Raw genomic sequence first — 23,978 nt, forward strand, 5'->3', positions numbered from 1 at the left:
AATATTATTTTAAATGTCTTCTTAGAGTAGACCTGGAACCAAGGGGTGAAACCTTAAAGCAATTCTCAGAAAAGGATGTGGTCCTCTTAATTTTTGTTTTTTTACCAAGGCCACCTAATTACTTGGCAAATATACGGTATGTTATCAACAAATTTAGTTTTGAACTAGACAACCTTTAAAAAATACCTTGAAGGCTGAAATTCTCTGATTGTGTAACCTGAGGACTGAAGGACTCCATTCAAGGACTAGGGTGTTTTCAATCTTTTTGAATTCAGTTCCAGATGCACCCGGTCCTTTCAGGCACCCTTCATTATGCATCCAACCCACTGCTGTGTCCCCAGCCAGCAGAAGTGAGAAACTCAGGACCTTTCTTGGCACATGTGCATCCTTGAGGTTCTGAAAACTGGGAAAATGGAAGGAGTAGGTGTTTCCAAGGCATTCAATACTTTGGTTAAAAAAAAAAAAAGAATGCTAAAAGGCATAAATTTAAAGTTACCCTTTGATTTTGACAGAGTTTCTGTGGATCCAAGACTTTCGACTGAGTCACCAAGTCAGCCACAATATAACTATTTCAACTGACTGGGAATATTATTTCTGAGTCATAGTAATTTAATGATCTGAACATTTATATTCTCTCAGTTACCTAGTACATACTAACTTCATTTCAAAGGTGAATAATATATTAAAGAGAATATTGCTTATTGAATACTACACTGTATGAAAATACTACAGGTTAAAAATCACTTAAATCCATTAAAAATGTTCAAACATCAAGTCCCTATATCATAATAAATTTTCCCTCAGAAAATATGCAAGGAGTAAACAATACATGACTCATTTATTAAAGCTTCCATGTTTTTATTGCAAATTCCTAGTCAGGCTTTGGAATAGATACTTCCCTTCTATCATTACCACATTCTCTGAGTCACTAGGTTTCTAGATGTTGACAGGAAAGCCTGTTCCTATGTCCTTGTACTATCACACGTGGGCAGGATAAAATGTAACTCTAGAATTTGTACTAAAGGTGGGTGGAAATTCCACTCTTAGATCCAGGCACCCTCAGGCGTCAGCCCTGAGCCCTGTGCTTTGCAGACTTCTCAAGCTATTATTATGTAAAAATAGATATCTTGGGATATTATTCAAATGCACTCTGTGATTCCTTAGAGCTGGGGTTGGGGCCTGAGAAGTTGCATTTCCATAAGTTCCCAAATGATGCTGCTGTTGCTGCAGGTCCATGGACCACGCTTTAAGAACAACTGACTTAGTAATTCCCATTCTGTCTCTTTTAGACAGGCCCTTCCCCCACAGGCTGTAGTTCATGTGACTTAGGGAACCTGCCAACTCAGAACCTGTGTCCTTTTTTTCTAAGCCACACTTTCGTTATCCAAGACCCCAGAATTACCTGTCCAGACATCCTCCCAAAACTGTGCATACCTGTCCCCAGTCTGTCCTTGCAATAGAAGACTCCACCAGTGTGTATGTACACACCTGTATTAAGCGTGGCCAGAAAATCAGCTATTTGAAAAAGGTTAAATTGTGTGGGTAGGGGTTGGGTGGTGGGGGGACACACAGATGCGCCCCATGCAAAACCTCCCCTATTACAGGGTGGAGATTGGGGTAGAAACAGAAATGTACTATGATTAGAGGACCTTCACTGTCTTCTTGCTCCAGCAGGCTAGTGTTGTGGTGGTCTTACCCTTATACCTACTTATATATAAAGGACAGGGAGAAATCTCATCCTGTTATGGCTCATCCCTGATTTTAAGGATCTGGGACCACAGATGATTCTTGGATGGTTCTATTTCATGAGGAAGGATTGCATGTACAGTGCTCTTCTTAGGGTGAATGAAAAATGTTTTCCCCCTTCCATATAACCCTCTACACATTTTCCCAGATGACCATAAATGTAGGGGATAGTGTATGCACTTTGGATTTGAGCTGAAATACGACTAACTTCCTGTGTGAATTTGAGCAAGTCAGTTGACCTCTTTGTCCTCAGTTTCTTTATCTTTAAAATGGGAGTAAGAATGTCTCCCTGTTCTCTTCCATCTCCTTCTTATTTCCACCCAATTTAATTCGATGCTTTTTTCAGTTTTTTGTTCAGATGCTACCATCTTTGATTAGATCAAGTGCCTGTATCTCATCTGGAAGTAACTTGTCACTGCACTTGCAACCCTTCGTTCTTTTTTTTTTTTTTTGTGGTTTTGTCTTGATTAATGTCTTTCTAGCTCATTGGACTCTGAAAGAGCAGGGATCATGTCTCCTTAGTTCCCTGTTATATTCATTCTATCTTGCACAAAACCTGGCACCTGATAGATGCTAAATCCCCATTTGCTAATGCATAAATAAATGTGTGATTATTGTCATAATTAGAGAAAACATACTAAATGACTGGCACATAGTAGGTGCTTAGTAAATGACACCAATTGTTTTTCAGTGCAATTTGTGCTATAAATAAACACTTAATTTTCTTTTCTCACATTTGATATATGGGGAGAATGGGGTGAATTTGAGACAACTACAATTTAAACTGTCCAAGTCACCAAAAAATGTGGTGTGATAAGCTACTGGCCTAAACAGCTGGAAGCATGACACGCTTTTTAAAGACTAAAGAAATGAAATATCCAGTTTAAATCAAAGGATAATAAATGCAAGAAAAAGTTATGTTTGCCAGATTTCCTTGCCCCGGCCCCAACCCAAATTCCAAAGACTGCATCTTCTTTAAAAGTGTGTGGTGAAAGTAATTCCCTACCCAAGCGTTCCCACTACTGTTACTGGCCTCACCCTTCTTCTGCACAACTCAGGGATTATTTTAAAGGTCTCTTTAATATCGGCCAGTCCAAATATTCTCGTCAAATATTTCTGTGGCCTGTACTTGAAATCTGTGAACAGGACACTTTTTTTTTTTTAATGTCAAAATAAACCATCTGCTTGTACAACTGTTTCTAATTACTTCCCTGCCTAGACTCTCCACTGAGGGGTTTGGCACCAGCACCCCGCCCAGAGCAGTGCCGCTGCCCAAATCCTCGCAGGCAGCTCATCAACGCAATTGCAACTCCGGCTGGAGCCCCGGACCTGCAAGCCTGGGTGTCCGTGGGTCCGTCTGCCCAGCCATCTGCTGGTGGCACCTCTCCCTCCTGCCGCCTCCCTCGGTGAACCCCACCTTGCAGAAGTGCAGCTCGCCCGGAGCAGCCCAGGAGCTCAGCATGCGTCCCCCAGGCTTCAGGAACTTCTTGCTGCTGGTGTCCTCCCTTCTCTTTGCTGGGTTGTCAGCTGTTCCTCAAAGCTTCTCGCCATCTCTGAGGTAAGTTTGGTTTGTTATTCTTCAGTACAGACCTGCCCTGCTTATGCGGCAGGGCTCAAGCTTGCAGGATGGCTGATGGCTGCCCTAAGCCAAGAGCTGTGACTAAATTGGACAAGGGATAAACTGTTTTCAACCTGTTCCTTTTCCTCTCCTTATATCTACACTGTGTATTGCCTCATGTCTGTCCTTTTGCTTTTCCTTTGGAAAAATGCAATCATTGAATAAAAATATAATTTTCTCATCTGCAAATACATATCAGGAGGAATTCCTGCTGCGAGTTAAAATTCTATGTGTACCAGTATCTTCTCACAACATATAAAGCAGAATGATCTCTGTTTCCCAACAACAGCAACAGGAGGTCTGTATTACATTTTGTATCACATCCTGAAAGAGACTGAGGCACACTGCAATAGTGAAACTAAACTTTTTAAAAGTAGAGTTCCTAAAGACTGCTTAATGCAAATTATGCCCGATGCTATCATAACATGTCTTTAACTCTTTCTATAGATTCACCTCTTCTCTTCTATAATATAGGTGCCCATTGGCCATCAGATAGCAGTGGGACGTTTTTTAAAGGAGAACTGAAAAGTCAGCTGAGTGTCATTACCTTGGATTACTTTGTATTTAATCTAAATGTGCATATAAGATTTAGTGATAAACTACCAAAGAGCAGGGCAGATCACCTCTGTCCACCTGGAGGAAGGACCTGTGTCCGGGGGCAGGCCACCCATTACACATTTTGGGCCCTGGTCATTTCTCTGGTGGGTGATACCTGTTTGCTTGGGAAAATACAGCCTTTCCAGGCAGCGCTTGGACCCCAGAGAGATGTGGGCCTCAGGCGTCCTGTTCTTGGGGTTGTACGTCTGCACCTGGAGGGGACACTGGGGAGGAAACGTGGGTTCGGAGCAGGGGGCGGCGTCCGCGTCTGACCCGGCCTGCCGGTTGCTTGTCGCCCGCGCAGGAGCTGGCCGGGCGCCGCCTGCAGGCTGTCCCGGGCCGAGTCGGAGCGACGCTGCCGCGCACCTGGGCAGCCCCCGGGGGCCGCGCTGTGCCACGGCCGGGGCCGCTGCGACTGCGGCGTCTGCATCTGCCACGTGACTGAGCCGGGCATGTTCTTCGGGCCCCTGTGTGAGTGCCATGAGTGGGTGTGCGAGACCTACGACGGGAGCATCTGTGCAGGTAAGGGGGCGGCGCTGTCTCCCTCGGGAGGTCGAAACTCCTCTTCTGGGATTTCTGCCACTCCTTAGAAGAGTGAAGGGTGGGGACACGCCTCCCTTCACATAAGCACCAATTAAGTTACTGCGATTGTCACACTTTGGCTAGTTAATTCTGGCATCATTTATCACAATACTTTTATCCCCCAGGCTCTGAACTTGAATGGAAGTAATGCTTTAAAAATTCATTCACTTAATTATATATTTTATTGTAATTACGATTTTTTAAAGATGGGATCTTGCTATGTTGCCCTGGCTGGTCCCCCCCAACTCCTGGAATCAAGCTATCCTCCCTCCTGAGCTTCCCAAAATGTTGGGATTACAGGCGTGAGCCACTGCACCTGGCCGTCATTTGCTTAATTCTAAAATCTCACTTGCCTCTAGAGTTCCTCATTACAGACTAAATTCCCCAATGTCCTCACAAATGGAGTTATTTTACTGGGTTCTCCTATCCCTATCAAGAATGTTAATGATAATATTTGTAGATCTTAGGCCTGTATTTTATTTTACCTAGGAAACAGTGGGAGCGGGAATGTATTATTTTCCTCCATTCTAGGGAGGCAGGTTTTGTCTTTGAAGCCTGATTTGCCCTCTCATCATTAGAATATAGTTCACAGGCAGGAGTGCATATCAGAAAACTGTAACAAGGAAAAAAGTAAACAGGCACATATTTACTTAGAATGACTGTTCTTGCATTGTTCTAGCTGCTTGAATTTTTGAGTTGCAATGAAACTTGGTGTTTTCTAAGGGTGGAGTGAAAATACATTCATTTCCCTTGCACATTTTTAAGGAGTGATTCAGGTTCTGATATTGGAAAGGGTCAAAAAATTCCTTCCCAGAGAACACCCTTAACCTCTTTACCTGTGTCATTTTACTTAAGGCCAAGAGCTTCAATTAGTGCCTTGTGAGTGACACAGAACTCCATTAGTGAAAGCACAACACAATGCATTCCAGCCAGGGTTTGGCAAATTTGTAGGAAAAACTAGCCACTTATTTTACCCTCAATGTAGCTAAGAATAATAAGACAGCCAACACTAACATAGAAAGATCAAGAATGAGTTTATAGCAAAATATTTTTTTCTTGGATCCTGGGCCCAGTAGTGTATAAGTTAGGTTACTTAATATGCAGGCTGCTTGGCAATGCAAAAAATAGTCATAGAAGAAATTTGGAGGGGCGCAGGTGCATCTACTTGATTTGTTTTCCCTGTGAAGGCTGTGGATCGACTCTTTAAAAATACTGAATGCTGGGTGGGGTGGCTCACACCTGTAATCCCAGCACTTTGGGAGGCCGAGGCAGGTGAATCACTTGAGGTCAGGAGTTCAAGACCAGCCTTGCCAATTTGCTGAAACCCAGTCTCTACTAAAAATACAAAAATTAGCTGGGCGTAGTGGCATGTGCCTGTAATCCTAGCTACTTGGGAGGCCGAGGCAGAATTGCTTGAACCTGGGAGGCAGAGGTTGCAGAGAGCCAAGATCATGCCACTGCACTCCAGCCTGGGCGACAGAGCGAGACTTCTTCTCAATAAATAAATTAATAAATAAAATAAAAATAAAATATTGGATGCCACAACTTGTTATTTAACTTCGCAGTCCTACAAGCTGCAGTATTATTAAGGGTAGCCCTTTGGAATGAAAGCTAAGTTACCGCCTAATATTTCATTCCAAATTTGACTGTTACTTGGCTTCTCTGACCTATGGCCTCTGGCAAGCCCTCTTCAATATCATGAATTTTGAACAAATTTTCCAGGGCTTTTTCTCTTGTTGTTTTACTAGAGAAGTAAGAGGTAAGATGCAGCCTTTAACTGGTGAAAGTTGTGAGTGTCATCAGATTCACTTTCCCTGTTGAAGAACCTAGGCTGGTGCTTTTCTCCGAGAAACTATGCAGAAGGAATGCTGTGGTAGACAGCGTTCTTTTTTCCCTTCCATAGAAAATGATTTGTTGTTTACTCATAGCATCTTAGTCACTGCATTCCTTCCTTCTTGATACAAAATGCAGGACTGAGTCAAGCATGGTTTTGTTTGGTTAAGCACGCATTTCTGTAGAAGATGAAATGCTTCTCTTTATTTTAAGACTGAATGGAATAATGAAGTTCATTTTTAATTCTTATCTTGCTGACTGATGCCCATCGAAACTTACTCTACAGGGCCTTGAGCAGAATCTGTCCCCACAAATGCCCTGACCACGTTTGTGGGGCCCATGCAGAGATCCCTACAAGTAGCACATAGGGCTGCCTTGCGAGCTCGTCGATGTATTCCATGCTTCAAATTTAGCTTCTCAGTTTTATTTTTAAGAAATAGTTCCAATTTTATCACTGTTATATGGAAATATAGCAGGTTTCCTATGTTTATGTGCACCTGTGCTTTTACCTCCATGAAAGTTCCTGTAGGTCCTTTCCAGAAATAGAGTAACTTTCGGAGACCTCTCCAACTTCTAAGAAGAAAACAAAATCCTTCTCTTATAGTACTATATCATGGAGTGATTAAAAGTGTGGGCTCTGGGCTGGGTGTGGTGGTTCATGCCTATAATCCTAGCACTTTGGAAGCCTGAAGCAGGTGGATTACCTGAGGTCAGGATTCAAGACTAGCCTGGAGAACATGGTGAAACACCATCCCTACTAAAAAACACAAAAATTAGCTGGGCTTGGTGGCATGTGCCTGTAATCCCAGCTACTTGGAAGGCTGAGGCAGGAGAATCGCTTGAACCCGGGAGGCAGAGGTTGCAGTGAACTGAGATGATGCCGTTGGACTCTAGCCTAGGAAACAAGAATGAAACCCTGTCTCAAAAAAAAAGTGTGGACTCTGGGAGACAATTTCCAGGATTCAAATCCTAGTCCTATTACTTAATAGCTGTATGAACTTGGGCAGTTACTTAAACATTCTGAGCCTTGATTTCTTCATCTGTAAAATGGGAATAACAGTACCTAACTTATAGAACTGTTGTAAGGTTTAACATATGTAAAATACTTAGACTAGTGTCTGACATGAAGTAAGTGCTCAGTACATATTAAAATGTATATATACATAATATTATTACAGTGATGCATAACAAGTGGGCTAGTATGGATGGAAGGATGGGTGGATGGAGATGACAGATGGGTAGATAGATAGCTGGCCCAGTGTTTGTTGGGCATTTAATGCAGTGAGAGCAATTTACTTCTCTTCATGTACTCTGGGTCTGTTACTGATTCAAGGCCCAAAAAGTCAAGTAGGGATAACTATTTTGGCCCAGCCTCAGGGCAGCTGTATTAGATACACTATGCCCTTTTAAAGTTAAGTCCATTGGGATTATTATACTGTGAATCATAAGAAACATACTTATTATAGTTTGCGCTGGTTGAAAGTGATTAGGTTCCCGCCATTAGAAGTCTGTTTCTTCCAGTGTCCACTTGTTCGTGGCACATGCATCTTCCACAGACGTTTATAGCATAAAGATCCAGCCAAGTGAGTGTTCCTATGGATGTGATGGTCTATTAAGGGGTAAAATAATTTTGGTAGAATGGTGAAACCCTGTCTCTACTAAATATACAAAAATCAGCTGGGTGTGATGGTGTGCGCCTTGTAGTACCAGCTACTCGGGAGGCTGAGGCAGGAGAATTGCTTGAACCCAGGAGGCAGAGGTTGCAGTGAGCCAAGATTGCGCCACTGCACTCCAGCCTGGGTGACAGAACGACACTCCATCACAAAAAAAGAAAGAAAAAAAGAAAGAATGGCAAAATGTTTGATTGCATGGAAAGAAACTTTCAGTTGATATTTCTAAAGCATTCCTGGTTGACCCCATGACCAGCTACAATGACACTTAAATAATGTATTGTTTTCTTAGAAATCTTTTGAAATTGCTGTTGAAGTATGTCACTTAAAGAGTTTCAGTTTTAGTAATTTAGGAAGAGCTAATTGAATTCAATTTAGCAACACTTGTGAAGCACTGCATATTTTCTAGGCTCTGTCCTGTTGAAGGGAGTGTAAAGATGAGGGATAGAAGGCAGCTTACCATTGAGTAGGGAGACACAGAGAAATACCAGATATCTATAATGTAATGCAAAATATCATTTGTACAAATTTTTATGAGGGCTCCATTGAGCCAGGGGTTATATATTATGGTTAAAAGTTCTTGAGAAAGAGGTAGCATTTGACATAAGCACTTGAGTACTGGGAGATTTTTTAATCCAAAAAGTGGACTGTTGGAATTCTGAGTAAGGAAAATCTTAAGCAAAAGTGTAGAAGCAGAAAAACATGTGGATGTTTGGAAAATAGGGCTACAAGGGTTGGCTTGGCTGGATCTTAGAGCTGTAAGGAAAGTAATAAAAGATATGTTGAGAATTACAGTTGATCATATTGTAGAGAGTTTGTTCTTGATTAAACAGCATATAAGAGCTATTAAGAGTCCAAATATAGGAGTGATCATTAGTGCTCTGATTTATGGAAAGAAATACAGTCATTCCTTGGTATCTGCTGGGAATTAGTTCTAGGGAGCCTCTCCCACCAGTGGATACCAAGGATGTTCCAGTCTCTCATATAAAATGGTGTAGTATTTGCATGTAACCTATACACATCCTCCAGTAAACTTTAAATCATCTCTTGATTACATATAATACCTCATGCAACGTAAATGCTATGTAAATAGTTGTTATACTGTATGTTAGTTGTATTATTTTGTACTACACTTTTTTATTTTCTGAATAGTTTTAATCTGCCAATGAGGAGCCCACAGATATGGAGGGCCGACTGTATGGTGCCCAAAAGCATGGCAAGTTAAAGTAGAGAACCAATGGGGAGGAACTCCATGGGAGAGGCAATAAGAACAGAATTATTATTTTTTTAAAGTCCATTTAAAAGTAAAATCAATATGAATTAGTGTCCAAGGATGAGTAAGATGAATTAAAACTCATGCTGGTTTTTAAGTCTGCGAGATCAGAAGTGTGATGGAACTGATGGAATCAAGAAATCACAGGAAAGAACCAGTTAACCAAATCCATGACTTAAAGTTCTTTTAAAAGAACTCTCATTTTTAAGTGGAATTGATATAAAATGAAAAATTAATGCTAGCAGAAAGAGATTCTGATTTCATTGGCCACCATGTTTGGGGCCAGATGGGAATCTTGTCTGAATTGTTAACGTGGGTTAACTTGTTTGTGTTGTTAATCTTGAGCCAGGTTTGTAATTTACCTGATATTTAGTGCCTTTTTCTGCAACAGTATCCTTATGGATATGAAGAACCTTCTATTCTGTGTGACATTGAGCATGATTTTATGTATGTATGTATAAATTTATTTAATATTCATATCCTTTATATACTTCTACATTTATTCAGACTATAAGCCATCCTTAGCTGGGTGTGGTGGCTCACACCTGTAATCCCAGCACTTTGGGAGGCTGAGGTAGGTGGGATGGCTTGATCTCAGGAGTTTGAGACCAGCCTGGGGAACATGGTGAAACCCTGTCTCCACAAAAGATACAAAAATTAGCTGGGCATGGTGCACACCTGTAGTCCCAGCTACTAGGGAGGCTGAGAGGGGAGGATGGCTTGAGCCCAGGAGGCATAGGTTGCAGTGAGCCATGATCATGCCACCGCACTGCAGCCTGAGCAACAGAGGGAGGCCCTGTTTCAAATAAATAATAAATAAATATAAAAAATAAATATAAGCCATTCTTATAAACATTGATTTTTGTGTACAAATATTAACAGTATAACAATTAAAATAATTAGAATACATTGTAACATTTTTAATATGTAAAAATTAGTAATTTTTTTTCTTGAAGGTATTTGACTTTTATACTATGAAGTAAGTAGTATGGGAATTATATGTGGTTATTCATGAGAACTGGACTTCCTGGCTCTTGAGGCTGCCTGAGGACTGTTCGACTTGCCTTTCCCTTCCAGTTGCATTTTTCTTAGATTGTTGAACGATCTCCCTCCAAGCCTACTTGTGGATTTACTCAGGCTTTTTCTTTACGAGTCTTTTTCTATTTTTCATCTTCTCTCCCTTCCTTCAATCCTCATCTGTCTTCCTTGCCCACTCCTTCACCTCCGTCTAGCCCATCTTGGATTTACCGCCCCCTTTCTTTCCCAAAATAGCCCTTCCATGTCTCTGAGTCAGAGGCACCAAGCACATAAGAATATTATCTGCCTTGAATCCCCTTCACCAGTAAATAAATGTCTGTAACAGACAGACTGGCTTTCACATTGCCTCTTTCCTGTATTTTCTTCATAGTCTTCACATCGCTTGTAGTTTTTGGAAACACATTCAGGAGTTCCCCATTAGCTCACCCACTGCATGTAAGCCATTTTTCGGGAGCTCTACTTTCTTACATTCATCTGTGTTCGATAAATGCATATTGTCTTAGCCCGAGTGACGTATAAAAGTTAAATGTTTTCATTCTGAAAGCAAGTGCCAAACATGCACAGCAATTTTCCTCAATTGTACTGCTTTATTTGGACAGGGCTCTGCAGCTCTACCATGTTTTCTTAGTCTGTTTTGTGTTGCTGTAAAAGAATACCTGAGACTGGGTAGGTTGTAAAGGAAAGAGGTTTATTCGGCTTACAGTTTTGCAGGCTGTACAAGCAAGGCACCAGCATGTGCTAGGCTTCTGGTGAGGCCTCAGGAAGCCTTTACTTATGGAAAGTGAGGAGGGACTGGCATGTCACATGGCAAGAGAAGGAGCAAGAGATAGAGGGAGGGGCACCACATTCTTTTAAGCAACCAGCTCTCCTGTGAACAAATAGAGAACTCATTCATGACCTTGGGGAGGGCACCAAGCCATTCATGAGGGATCCACCCCCATAACCCAAACACCTCCCACTTGATTCCACCTACAAGATTGGGGATCACATTTCAACATGAGATTTGGAGGGGACACACATCCAAACTATACCACACAGAGACAGACATACCTTGCCCTGGACTAGGTCATCCCTGCACCTTGATGATCTAGAGGAACATATTTATAGCATTGTGGTATTTAGATAAAATAGTATAAATGTGAGAAATTCAGGAGTTATCTTCTATGTAAAGTTTCCCCAGAATGAGAAAGGAAAGGAACATATGGAAACAAATTTATTTGTATTACAAATTTTAAATTTGCAAAACATAAACCTCCCTCATAAGGTTCTCAGAGTCTTCAATATATTTTGAAACACAATGCTAAAACTGACATCGCATGTTCTTGATATCATAAACCCCCACAAAAGCTGCTCAGCTCTCTGAGCCTCAGATACATATTGTTACATCTGACCTTGTGACTCACCATGTTCATGTTCTTGAGGTAGGTGATCAATGCCCTAGGAGGGGCTGGGTGTAGTGGCTCACATCACCTGTAATCCTAGCACTTTGGGAAGTTGAGGTGGGAGGATCCTTGAAGCCCAGTGGTTTGAGACCAGCCTGGGCAGCATAGTGAGACCTGCTCCCTAATAAAAATTTTTTAAAAATTGCCAGACACAGTGGTGGGTGACTGTAGTGCCAGCTATCAGGAGGCTAAGACAGGAGGCTCATTTGAGCATGGGAGATTGAGGCTGCAGTGAGCTATGATCAGGCCACTGCACTCCAGCATAGGTGAGAGAATTAGACCCTGTCTCAAAAAAATAAAATAAAAAATTCCCTGGGAGCAGAGAGCCCCGTTATCATTCTTTGGGGGAATTCCCTGTCTGCAAAGTTATGAAGTGAGATGAGACATTTTGCCAAGCTTCATATCCTGCCCTTGTATTATTTTTCTATTGCTGCTACAACAAATTACCATAAACCTTGAGGCTTAAACAGCTTAGATGTCTTTTCTAGAGTTCTGTAGGTCTCAAGGTCCCCTGACATGGGACTTCCAGGGCCAAGGTGTTGATAGCCTCTGTTCTTTTCTGAAGACTCTAGGAGAGAATCCGTTTCCTGGTTATTGGTGTTGAGATAATTTAGTTCTGTGTAGTTGTAAGACTGTGGTCCCCAGTTCCTTGCTGGCTGTCAGTTGGGGTCCCTCTTGTCTTCTAGAAGCTACTTTTGGGTCCTTACAAGTACCCCACTCCCAAATCTCAAAACTGGAAACAGGTTGTGAGACCTTTCTCACACTGCTGTCTCCCGGAGCCTCTTCCATCATCACATCCCTTCTTACCACCGTTGGAAAACATACTCCACTTTTAAGGTCATTTTAACTAGACTGAACCCAGATAATCCAGGATAACCTTCCCATCCAAGACTCATAAACTTCATCACATCAGCAAAGTCACTTTTGCCACGTAAGGTGACATATTTACAGGTTTCAGGAGCAAGGGTATGGCTATCTTTGAAGGCCCATAGTCTTCTCAGCATAGTCACCCTCCTATAAAGTGCAGGGCACTCTGTATGTGTGAATGGCAAGGGAGAGGTTCGAACTCCATTCATATCTGGCTGTTGGTATGCTCCATCGAGGATGCAAGGGCTGAGTCTTTTCCTTCTTTTCCGAGGTTATCTACATGATCTAATTGCTCTGGCCCGTCTTTTCCATATTATTTTTTTTTTTTTTGAGTTGGAGTCTCGCTGTGTTGCCGAGGCTGGAGTGCAGTGGAGCAATCTCAGCTCACTGCAACCTCCACCTCCCGGGGTCAAGTGATACTCCTGCCTCAGCCTCCTGAGTAGCTGGGACTGTAGGCATGCGCCCCCACACCTGGCTAATTTTTGTATGTTTAGTAGAGACAGGGCTTCACCATGTTGGCCAGGCTGGTCTCTAACTTTTGACCTCAGGTGATCCACCTGCCTTGGCCTCCCAAAGTGCTGGGATTACAAGCGTGAGCCATGGCACCTGGCCTTTTCCATATCATTTCTGATAAAGAACACTAAGTGTCTTTCTAAAGCATGAAGAGAGGGACTTAAGCCCAACAGTTGCCTGCATTCAGTTCCTGACATTGTCACTTGCCCACTGTGGAGCTACAGGGAGGTTACCCAAGAGGTTACAACCTCTGTTTCCTTATGGTTGAAAAGAGGGCAATAATAAGACCAAATAGGGATAATGACAGTGCCAAACACATATGAGTGATTAATAAATCACTGGAGTTATTATGCTTAAATATGCTAGGCACCCCTCTCCTACCCCTCTCCTACCCTAGCGTAATTCCTGGTCCTAAGATATTTATTTTCAAATAAGCAATTTTCTTTCCATGTTATATCTTCCTCCATTACTAAATTCATGTCTTAGAATTACTCTGGTAGTCTTTGAACTATTCTATCCCAACAAGCTTGCCTACTCTATAGTGCCAGGGCTGGGTGTGCCCTCAGCCCTGGCCAGCATGAGGAATCTGAGAGCTTACTGTATCATGCCCCAACTCACCGCACTGCCAGCCGTCTGAGTCTTGTATGTGTCTTTGTCTCAGAACCTGCCTTTTGTGTTCCTGTCCCTGAAATCTGTACCCTGATTTATATGATCATAATTGATCTAATGGAATGCTCCAGAACCCTACCCTCAGAACTGTATAATTAGTCCTTGAATTTGGAATTTTCATTCTTTTTCTCTGCTGGAAACCTTTAGATGTCTGCACACTCCCAGGGCTTACTCTGTAAGTGCAATTCTGCTTCTGACTCTTCCCTCCACTGAGATGCCTGTATTTCTAGGATGTTCCTTGATCTCCTCTAAATCGCTGATCCCAAATAGGTTGATCCCAGAAACTGCTTCTTCAGTTGCAAAACTGCAGAAAGCAACACAATAAAAAAACAAAATCAAAATAACTCACAGATTATTAAAATATGTAATAAACATTACTGAATGTTCTGGAGACATTGGGTTGTGTATTATTTAATCATAAGAATGCAAACTACTAAAGATTGAACAGGAGTCATTCTAGTTCTTTTTTTTTTTTCCGAGACAGATTCTCGCTGTGTCACCCAGACTGGAGTGCAGTGGTGTGATCTCAGCTCACTGCAACCTCCACCCCCCGGATTCAAACGATTCTCCTGCCTCAGCCTCCTGAGTAGCAGGGACTACAGGCACCCACCATCACGCCTGGCTAATTTTTGTATTTTTAGTAGAGACTGGGTTGGCCAGGCTGGTCTGAAACTCCTGACCTCAGGCGATCCACCTGCCTCAGCCTCCCAAAGTGCTGGGATTACAGGCATGAGCCACCATGCCTGACCCATTCTTAAAACTCCCAATGCTTTGTTATGTACTTCAGCCTCTCTTCTTTATCCTGTTTGATCCCCTCCTTCTCATCACATTTCTTTTTTTTATTTCACTTTCAAATAATGTTCATTTTTCACAAGGAGTTTAGTTATTATTTCTGTCATCTCATTTTTTGCCCATCCATGGCCTCTAAAGTCTTGGCTTGTACCCCAAGTGTTGATGTACTCAGATATTAAGGACACAGACATATATGCATGTGTCCGTATGTATATATGTAGTTTTTTACATTCTGGTTTATTATGTATATGTATACATAGAAGACCCAGAGAGGGTCTCTCTCTCTCTCTCTCTCTCTCTCTCTCTATATATATATATATATATGCATATGTTTATATATCCTCCTATATATTATTTATGCTTGTATAGGCAATCAAAATATATATATTTCACCCATTTATATTTGGTATATGTATATATTTTGATTGCCTATACAAACAATATATATACACATATTTATGTATACATACATATTTGATACCCTAATTTTATACACATATGCCATACATATGTGAATATGTAAGTATGTGCACAAACATACATATATATGTGTGTTTGTATATATGTGTGAGTCTAAATGTTATACACAGGGACATACATGTGTAAGCCCTTTTCTGGTAGACCGCTACCTGCAGATCGAAGTCAAGTCCACTTTCAAATTTCTGTAATGCTGACACTCTTGATATAAAGGTTGCTTGGGATTGATGCCACATGTGTAAACCTGCTAGAAATCAATATCTCATTGGGGAATACTTTTGTGTCTTTCTCTGTTTAATGAATGCTATGAAAACAATGACGTATCATTTGGGTGATTCATAATTGGATTCTTTTTTCACTATGGAGTTAACTAAATGCTTTTAGGCTATTCAAGTCACATTCGAATTACAGTTAATAGTTGGTAAATGGTCCTCATATTGTTATACTAAAACTGTGCAAAGATAGAAAAGAGAAAACAGTTTCTTTTCTTTTTTCAAAATAAATAATAGTGACATTCTTATGACTAATATATTTTAATGCTATATACATTTTTGTGGAGTATTTGGAAATGTCACCAAAATTAGGTTTCACTGGAAATTCTTGAGTCTAGGGTTGGAGACAAAAATCACTCAGGATTCTCTTATAGCTGTCCTCTGAAAGACATAGTCTTAAAAATATAAAACTATGATAAATTTTCTCTATCTTTGAGGCAATAATAGCTGCTTGTATTATTTTGCTTCTAATAATAAATTCTGGTATCTATTAACAGATATGCTATTCTTTGCTAAATTACTGTGAATTTTGTAGTCACATCTCAGAAGGAAGAAAAAAGGAAATAAAATAATGTGATAAATCAGCTTTAGATTTGTCTGGATTTAAGACCCTCTGCCTTAAGAAGCAGCTTGCATCAGTGGAAAGATAACTGGATTAGGAGACAGGAGAAACAGGCCCTATTATCCACTTTTCCACTTATCTACTATGTGATCTTGGCAAATAACAGTCACCCATTTATATTTGGTATAATACTTCTGACTTTTTTGAAGGGAAGGTATGAGGTTGAGGATCCCTGCAATGAGTAATTGGCAGTTTGTAGGGGCTCAGTAAATATATGTTCAGTGAATAAATGAGATTCAGCTTATTTAAATTACCATTATGGCTATGGAATAAATATTTAGGTAAAGGCATCTGAAAAGATTAATAATTGAGGATAGTGGTAACTGTAGAGCGTAGAGGATAAAGACACTTATAACTTTAAGAGCAGAGGTAGTGATGTTACTGATAAACAGTTGACAAGCCAACCAAAATGAAGACGTGGAGTCAGAAAGGCCAAGAAAACTTGGAGGGGAGGGGATCCTCTTAGTCATCCAACTAAACTATGGCCAACTTTGACTCATCCTTTTCATTTGCTCTCATGTCCTGCCAATATTGCTAATGTTTTTACTTAATTTTCTGCTGAATTTAGTTCTATTGCTAGTGCCTTAGCTTAGCCTTCATTTCCCTTGACAAGGAATATTAATAATAGTAAAGTTCTTATCACACCTCAGGCTTCATTCAGGCTGTCTTCCCTTCTGTCTATCCTGTATACCACCACTTGGTGAATCACCGTAAGTGACATTTTGTCAAGTATCCGTGCTTTTCAAATTCACTTCAAAGATCATTCTAACCATTTATACTGGCCACTTATTCTGTACCCCTGCTTTGATTCACTTCATGAACACACATTGAGGGTATATACTATAGGTATCAAATCTAAGCTTTGGCTTCTAATCTACTTGGCCATTAAGACATTCTAGAATCTGATTCCTCTTTAATGGCATGCTGACCCTGCTTCCTCTTTCTCACCCTGTATGCTCCTATCTCTCTAGTTAGATCTTAACATCACTGTCACTTAATACAGTCTACACCAAACACATTTTTCATGATTTCATGTGTTTTCTTATGTTTACAAATATGCTGAATATTCTGAATACTAGCACCATCTCACATATTTTTCTGGAAACCAAAAACAAACATATTTAGCACAAAAAATAGGTATTTAGCACAGTTCTGAGTCAACAGTACAGATCGATCTTTCCTGGAACTCTGCTTTGTATGGTTTTGAATTACTGTCTAGTGTCCTTTTATGTCAACCCGAAGGACTCCTTTAGAATTTGTTGCAGGGTAGATGGTTTAGTCCATTCAGGCTGCTGTAACAAGATACCCTAGACTGAGTAATTTAGAAACAGGACAAATTTAATGCTCACAGTTCTGGAGGCTGGGAAGTCTAGAATCAAGGTGCCAACAGATTCAGTGTATGGTGAGGGCTCATTTTCAGCTTCCTGGATGGCACCTGTATCCTCACATGTTGGAAGGGGTAAACAGACTCCCCCAAGCCTCTTTTATAAGGGCACTAATCCCACTAATGAGCCTGGAGTGCTCATGACCTAATCACCTCCTACAGGCCCACCCACCTTCTTAATACTGTCACGTTGGGGATTAGGTTCCAAAATATGGGTCAATATTTGTATCATAGCAGTGGGTCTACTAGCTGACCTTGGCAAAGGGAAACCTCACATCAGTGGGACGGGTATATTGAAGCCTTTGTCCTTTGGGAAATTTAGCTTCCAAACCTGGTCTGAGATTTAAAGGCAAGAGTCACATCTAAGAAGGTGGAAAAGTCTGGTACAGCCTGACTGAGAGTATCAGGGGAATTTACCAGGGCGTTTTTGGGACTCTACGTGGGTAAATTCTCAAGCTATTTTCTAATAACTTCTAAATTGATAAAGATAGAGAGCTGCATGGGGGTTGCAAATCTCATTTTCTTTGGAAAAGGAGTGCTTTGTCTTTCCAAGAATCACATTTCCTGGCAAATAAGAAACTATATTTTGTAATAGAAGTCATTCTTCTGTCTACTCTAAATCATCTTACTTAAGGCTGGGTAGAAGAATGAGGGCTTTATAAAGAGAAAAGAAAAATAAGACTTTTATAAGGGTGCTTACTGACTTGACCTTGTACAACCCCACTCTTAGGTTATACGATAAAATCAGTCCCTGTACCAAGAGCCCTATCGTTGTAATTGTTTGTACATAGTCACTAGTTCAAACACCGATTTATTCAAAGTGAATACCTACCCACTCTAGTTTCCTGTTCTGTTATTTTATCTGGAAACTTCCTAGGGAAAGGTAGGCTAAAATTTTTTTTAAAAAAGAGGTCAATGAGTTTTGGCATTGCTTAAAAACTTCTCTTGTGGCAAGGTATTAACTGTAAATTCATGACTTAGTCAATGGGGTAGAGTAAGGAGCCAAAATCAGAAAATGAAAATGTGGTAAATGCATTTCCTAATTGTTCATTACTGCTTTTTCAAAGCTATCATTTTCTGCTGAGCAAAATAGTTAGACAAAACTAGTTATTTTTATAAACAAAGTGACTTGGCCATTTAAGCAGTTTCCTCTCCAAAATACAAAAGACAAGTTATAGACTATTTTCTTTTCTTTCCTGGGCAACACCATTAGTTATATGAGCTCTAAGAGCTGTCTTGACATGGAAATAATTCATTTGCTTCAAGAAAGAAAATATTTGATTTGTTAACTATGTACTGGAGAGACTTCTCTCAGTTGCCTGTTCGGATAATTTTAAGCCTTGAAATTAATGCTACATTAGTAATACACATGAGTAAGAGTAGTATCTACCTATATTTGAGTATAGTATGCTGGAAAATATTTTCATACATATGAATTCATTCACTTTTTATAATAACTTTTAAGAGATAGTTAAAACAATTATCCTGCAACTATTGTGCTAAGTAAGCCTGAGGAGAAATTCCTCCCACCCCAAATCAATAGAAGGGTTTTCTTCAGCGTTATAGTAAAATTATCCTAAAAGCACATATGTAGGGATAATTTCTTCATGAATTTTGGAGTACTGAAAGAAAAGCATAATTTTCAGAAACTTTATTTACATTTAAAAATATAACTTCTTTTTGGAAAAGTAGATTTTGATGCTTATTTTTGTCTTAGAGAGTGCATGTAAAAGCTCAAATCGTAAGAAAGTACTGGGCAAAAGAACCCGTTATGCATCTCATGTTAAAGAAAGTGAGATAGCCGAAATTACTGGGACAAAATTACTTGTTGTACTGATAATGAGCATTTTCTCAGCTGTAGTTGAAGTTTTTAGAGAGATTGCACTTAACATCAACCATATCCAAATAAGAAGGATCCTCCTGAGTCAGCCTTTGAAGGAACTCCTCCATAACCTAATTTTTCTTGTCTATAAAAGTGAAAGAAAAGGTAGGTAGGACAGTTGAATCTACATATTTGTTATTTCCTTGGGCATTACCTTACATTATTTTGTGTATTACATATTTTGGCTATTACGAATAAGTCACATCAGAGATTCTCTTTTGTTCTTATAACATTACATTTCATAAAGTGAGCTCCAAAAATTTAAACACATGCAGGTTTTAATATATGTATAGCCTTTTTGAGATCAAAGCTATGTGAGCCAACAATACTGCAAAGAGAGAGAAGAAAGGCATTTACAGAAAGCTGAACAGTTTTGAATGGATCATCATGTAGGTTCACTTTCCATCTTGGAAATGAATGGGTGGACCGTGGGTCATAATATGAAGGCTTATGGGGACATCCTGCCTACCTGGGATTCTGGATATTGTGGTCTTTCAATATTTCAAATATCCCTGCTAATACACCAGTTGTTGCCAGGCGCTGTGGCTCATGCCTGTAGTCCCAGCACTTAGGGAAGCCAAGGCAGGTGGATCACCTGAGGTCACGAGTTCGAGACCAGCCTGGCCAACATGGGTGTAACCCTGTCTCTACTAAAAATACAAAAATTAGCTGGGCATGGTGGCGGGCACCTGTAATCCCAGCTACTTGGGAGGCCGAGACAGGATAATTGCTTGAAACTGGGAGCTGGAGGTTGCAGTGAGCTGAGATCACACCATTGTACTCCAGCCTGGGTGACAAGAGTGAAACTCCATCTATCCATCTATAAAAAAACAAAAACAAAAAACACCACAAAAACAGATGTTGAATTTTAAGACCTATGAGTGGCAATGCGCTGATCTTTTATTGAAAGATAGTACAGTCTTTACTGAATTTAACAATCTTTTCCTTGGGAAAACTAAGCAGGCAGGTTTGGGTAGGATGAAAATGCAGAGGCAGAATGCTCTGGAAAATGCTTGGGAATTGGAATTAAAAAACAAAGCTGTTTGATCTTTCTCCGCTATTGTTGCTGCCTGTGTGATCTTGCACAAATCACATAACTTCTCTGAGCCTCAGTTCAGTTAAATTCAAAAGGCACTTATTAAACATCTCCAAAAGGATGTCTAGAGAAGAACAGGGAAATCTTATGATCAGACCTAGCCTCATTAGCTGTGAGATTTCAGCCATCAGACGGCAACAGGAGCTGAATCTCCAGTTACTGTAGATTTGATAAGAGGGTGGAAAGAATTTGTTTTCTTACAGTTGACTGCTAAAACGAAATATTCTGTTACCTTAGCTAACCTTGGAAGCTCTGCTTTCCTTGAGGATTTAAAAACTTTCATATCCATAAATAATTATTTAATGCATGTCCAGTGCTTGAAAGGTATTATAATATAGGCATTACTATTTTATTCCTTTTTTTAATTTAATTTTTTTTTTTTTTGAGATGGAGTCTCGCTCTGTCACCCAGGCTGGAGTGCAGTGGCGCGATCTCGGCTCACTGCAAACTCCACCTCCTGGGTTCCAGTGATTCTCCTGCCTATGCATTACTATTTTATAAAGTAGACGTGGTGTTTGTCTTTAATTCCCCAACTATATGCACACAGTCTGTTAAAGCACAATGAAATAATGATATTTGTGTGCATCTCAACATTTACCCTCTGGGTGTATAGTTATCAAAAACCATAATAGTCTCTGCTGCCCTTTATATGAAAGTCAACTAGGCAACCTAGCAAGAGAGCCATGACTTTGAAGAACAACTAATGAATGAGGTGTGTGTGGGAGGGATGGGGGGGTGGTGTTTAGAAGAGAATAGCAATAGTCTGGAAAAAAATTCCTTTTCTAGTAGGACAACATTCTATGGGGTGCCCTTAAAAATCTATTTAATTATAATCATCCTATATGCTTATTCTTAATTTGAAATAAGGTAATGATAATACAGCTAACATTTATTTAGAATTGCTACATCCTTCTTGTATGGTGTTAAATTCTCCCAATAAACAAATAGCAGGATAAATCATCTTACCATTCTAAAGATAAAAGCATGAGCCTCAAAAAGATTAAATAAAATGTTTAAGATCACATGTTGTCTGAAATAAAAACTGTGCAATCAGTCACTTTGTTATTAAGTTACACCATTTAGCACAGTGACACTGGCTAACAAATGCCCCAAGAAGTATTAAATCTCTTTTCTGAATTTTGAATTATCACATGCATTATTAATATACCATAATTAAACGTCATTTTCATATGTGAAAGTGTGAGAGGGAGAATGCTGAGGAGATTGAAGGAGAAAGACTATATGGGTTCCAAAACTGGCTCGATTTTGGGAAGTTAGTTGATTTGCTTGTGCCTCTGTTTCCTCTTATCATAGTGTTATTATTGAGAAAACTCCCTTGCAGGTAGTAAATCCTCAACAGCAACTTCTTTTTGTTATCAGTATTATCAGGCCATTCCCATGTCACTATGATTAAATTATATACTCCTCAAGGGCAGGAATAGTATCTGATTTTCTGTAAGATTTTCTCTTAGGTCTTTGTTGTTATTGCTTCAAGAATGCTTCATTACAGACCACCACAACATTTAGTGGCTTACAGAAAGGCAACACAAATATATGTGTGTGTGTGTGTGTGTGTATGTATGTATGTGTGTGTGTGTGTATATATATGTATATATATTTCTCACTCTTGGGTGTGCAAATGAGCTACAACTCAGCTAGGCAAGCCTGGACTTCAGGCTGAAGGCTGGCTGCATTCTGCTGCACGTTATTTTTATGCTACCCAAGCTACGTTTTCGGTATTGTGGATCACAGGAGCACTAGAAAGTGAGACGAAATACTTGAGATCTCTTAAATCTTTGACTCTGAACCAATAACGTGCACTTTATATCCAAACATCACTGGGCAAAAGGAGCCACAGGCCCAAGCCAGATATCTCTGCTTTGCATGGTGGGAGTGAGTGAGGAGCTCACAGCAGTAATACCATCAGTAGGATTTAGAAGGGATATTCAAATATTCCGTGAAATTAATTTATTGACATGATCATAAACATCTGACATTTAAATTTAATTTGGAAATAAATACATTTTATTTTTATTTTAAGTATAACCATATTAATCAATTACATAGTAAATTATATTGACATCATAAGACATCAGGTCTATGTTTAGGGAATTCATTTTTATGAGATTGATATGAACTCTCTTATGTATTAACTTCTGGATGTATTTTTACTTGTTTAAAAATTTTCATGTCCCTTCACAAAAATCCTTAATTTCCTAAATATAGACTTAATGTCTTATGAGTTAAAGAACACTGCACTGAAATATATCCAATATGCCACTTTATGGCACCTTCCAAATGCTCTTAGTGTAAATGTATGTTACAAATCCCATAAAGCACAGCAAAGATAACAACCAAACTGTTGGTACAAATCATGAGACAGATTCAGTAGTTGTCTGTTTTTATATGCACATTCAGTAAGCCGCTTACCTATGTTTTGTTACATTACTTTAATTTTCGTGCGTTTTCTACCTTAAAATAATATTTTATGTAGGATAATATGCTTAGATCTTTGAATAAGCTACTTTTAGAATTTCTTGAGAACTTCAAGAGTATTGGAAGCAGTCAACATATTATTATTCAGATTTCTGTTTTGGGGGTTTTTAAACCATATAACTCAACTTACTTGAGAAGAAAGGAAAACGTAAATGGTTTTAAATGGTGTTAGCTCTCACACAGGCATTGGGTGGCCAGTCAACTGTTTTAAATTAACTGACAATGCTATTGTGAAGTCCATTAACTTAATGCAGAGGGTTGTTTCATTTTTTTTAATGAGGAACTTTAATTCCTTTAGGAACTAGTATTTCCATAAAGTTTCATCAATTTTGAAATTTAATATACATTTTGATTTGATGTCCATATTTGTATAAATATATTTGACAAACATATTTATCCATATCAAATGAACACAATCTTTAAGAATTAAAACTCTAAAAATGGACTGCTTTCTCATATATAGAGTCGAGGATTTATATATTGATATATAAATTAAGTGTTGTATATATTTATGTTGTGTGTATAATTATGTTGTTCAATCAACAGTTATTTATTAAGGAACTACTATTTATAAGATGCTGTATTTGTAGCTGCAGAGGTTATAAAGATTAAAATATGATTCTTGAGAGGGAAGTGGAACAAGATAGCCAAATAGAACCCTCCAATGATCATCCACCCCACAGAAACACCAAACTGAACAATTATCCATGTAGGAAAGCACCTTTATGAGAACCAAAAACCAGATGAGTGATCACAGTACCTGGTTTCAATACCATATCAAAGAAAGAGGCAATGAAGAGGTAGGAAAGACAGTCTTGAATCACCACACCATGCCTCCCCCATCCGCCGGCAGCAGCCATGTAGTGTGGAGAGATCATCTCTGTGCTGTTGAGGGAGAGGGAACAGTGATTGTGGAACTTTGGATTGGAACTCAGTTTTGCCCTGTACAGTGGAAGACAACAAGGGGCAGGATTCAGCTGATGCCTACAGACAGATCATTTTGATCAGCCCTAGCCAGAGCGGAATCTTCCATTCTAGCAGTTGGAGCCTGAGTTCTGGCTAGCACCACCACTGTGGACTAAAGTACTCTGGTGTTTTAAATAAACTTG

At 39.7% G+C, this 23,978-nt stretch overlaps 1 protein-coding gene across 4 annotated transcripts in view; it reads left to right on the forward strand.

The window, feature by feature from the left end:
- ITGBL1 (integrin subunit beta like 1) overlaps positions 1–23,978 on the forward strand; it is a 297,260-nt gene that overhangs the window by 24,049 nt on the left and 249,233 nt on the right. For all 4 annotated transcript variants that reach the window (XM_009427199.5, XM_001150034.4, XM_054665533.2 and 1 more), the window contains 2 exons: positions 2,966–3,304; positions 4,266–4,483. In XM_009427199.5, coding sequence (XP_009425474.1) covers positions 3,207–3,304; positions 4,266–4,483 — 316 coding nt within the window. In that variant the 5' untranslated portion in view covers positions 2,966–3,206. The remainder of the gene's footprint in view (positions 1–2,965; positions 3,305–4,265; positions 4,484–23,978) is intronic.

This window comes from Pan troglodytes, chromosome 14, assembly GCF_028858775.2.
Source record: "Pan troglodytes isolate AG18354 chromosome 14, NHGRI_mPanTro3-v2.0_pri, whole genome shotgun sequence".
Lineage (NCBI taxonomy): Eukaryota > Metazoa > Chordata > Mammalia > Primates > Hominidae > Pan > Pan troglodytes.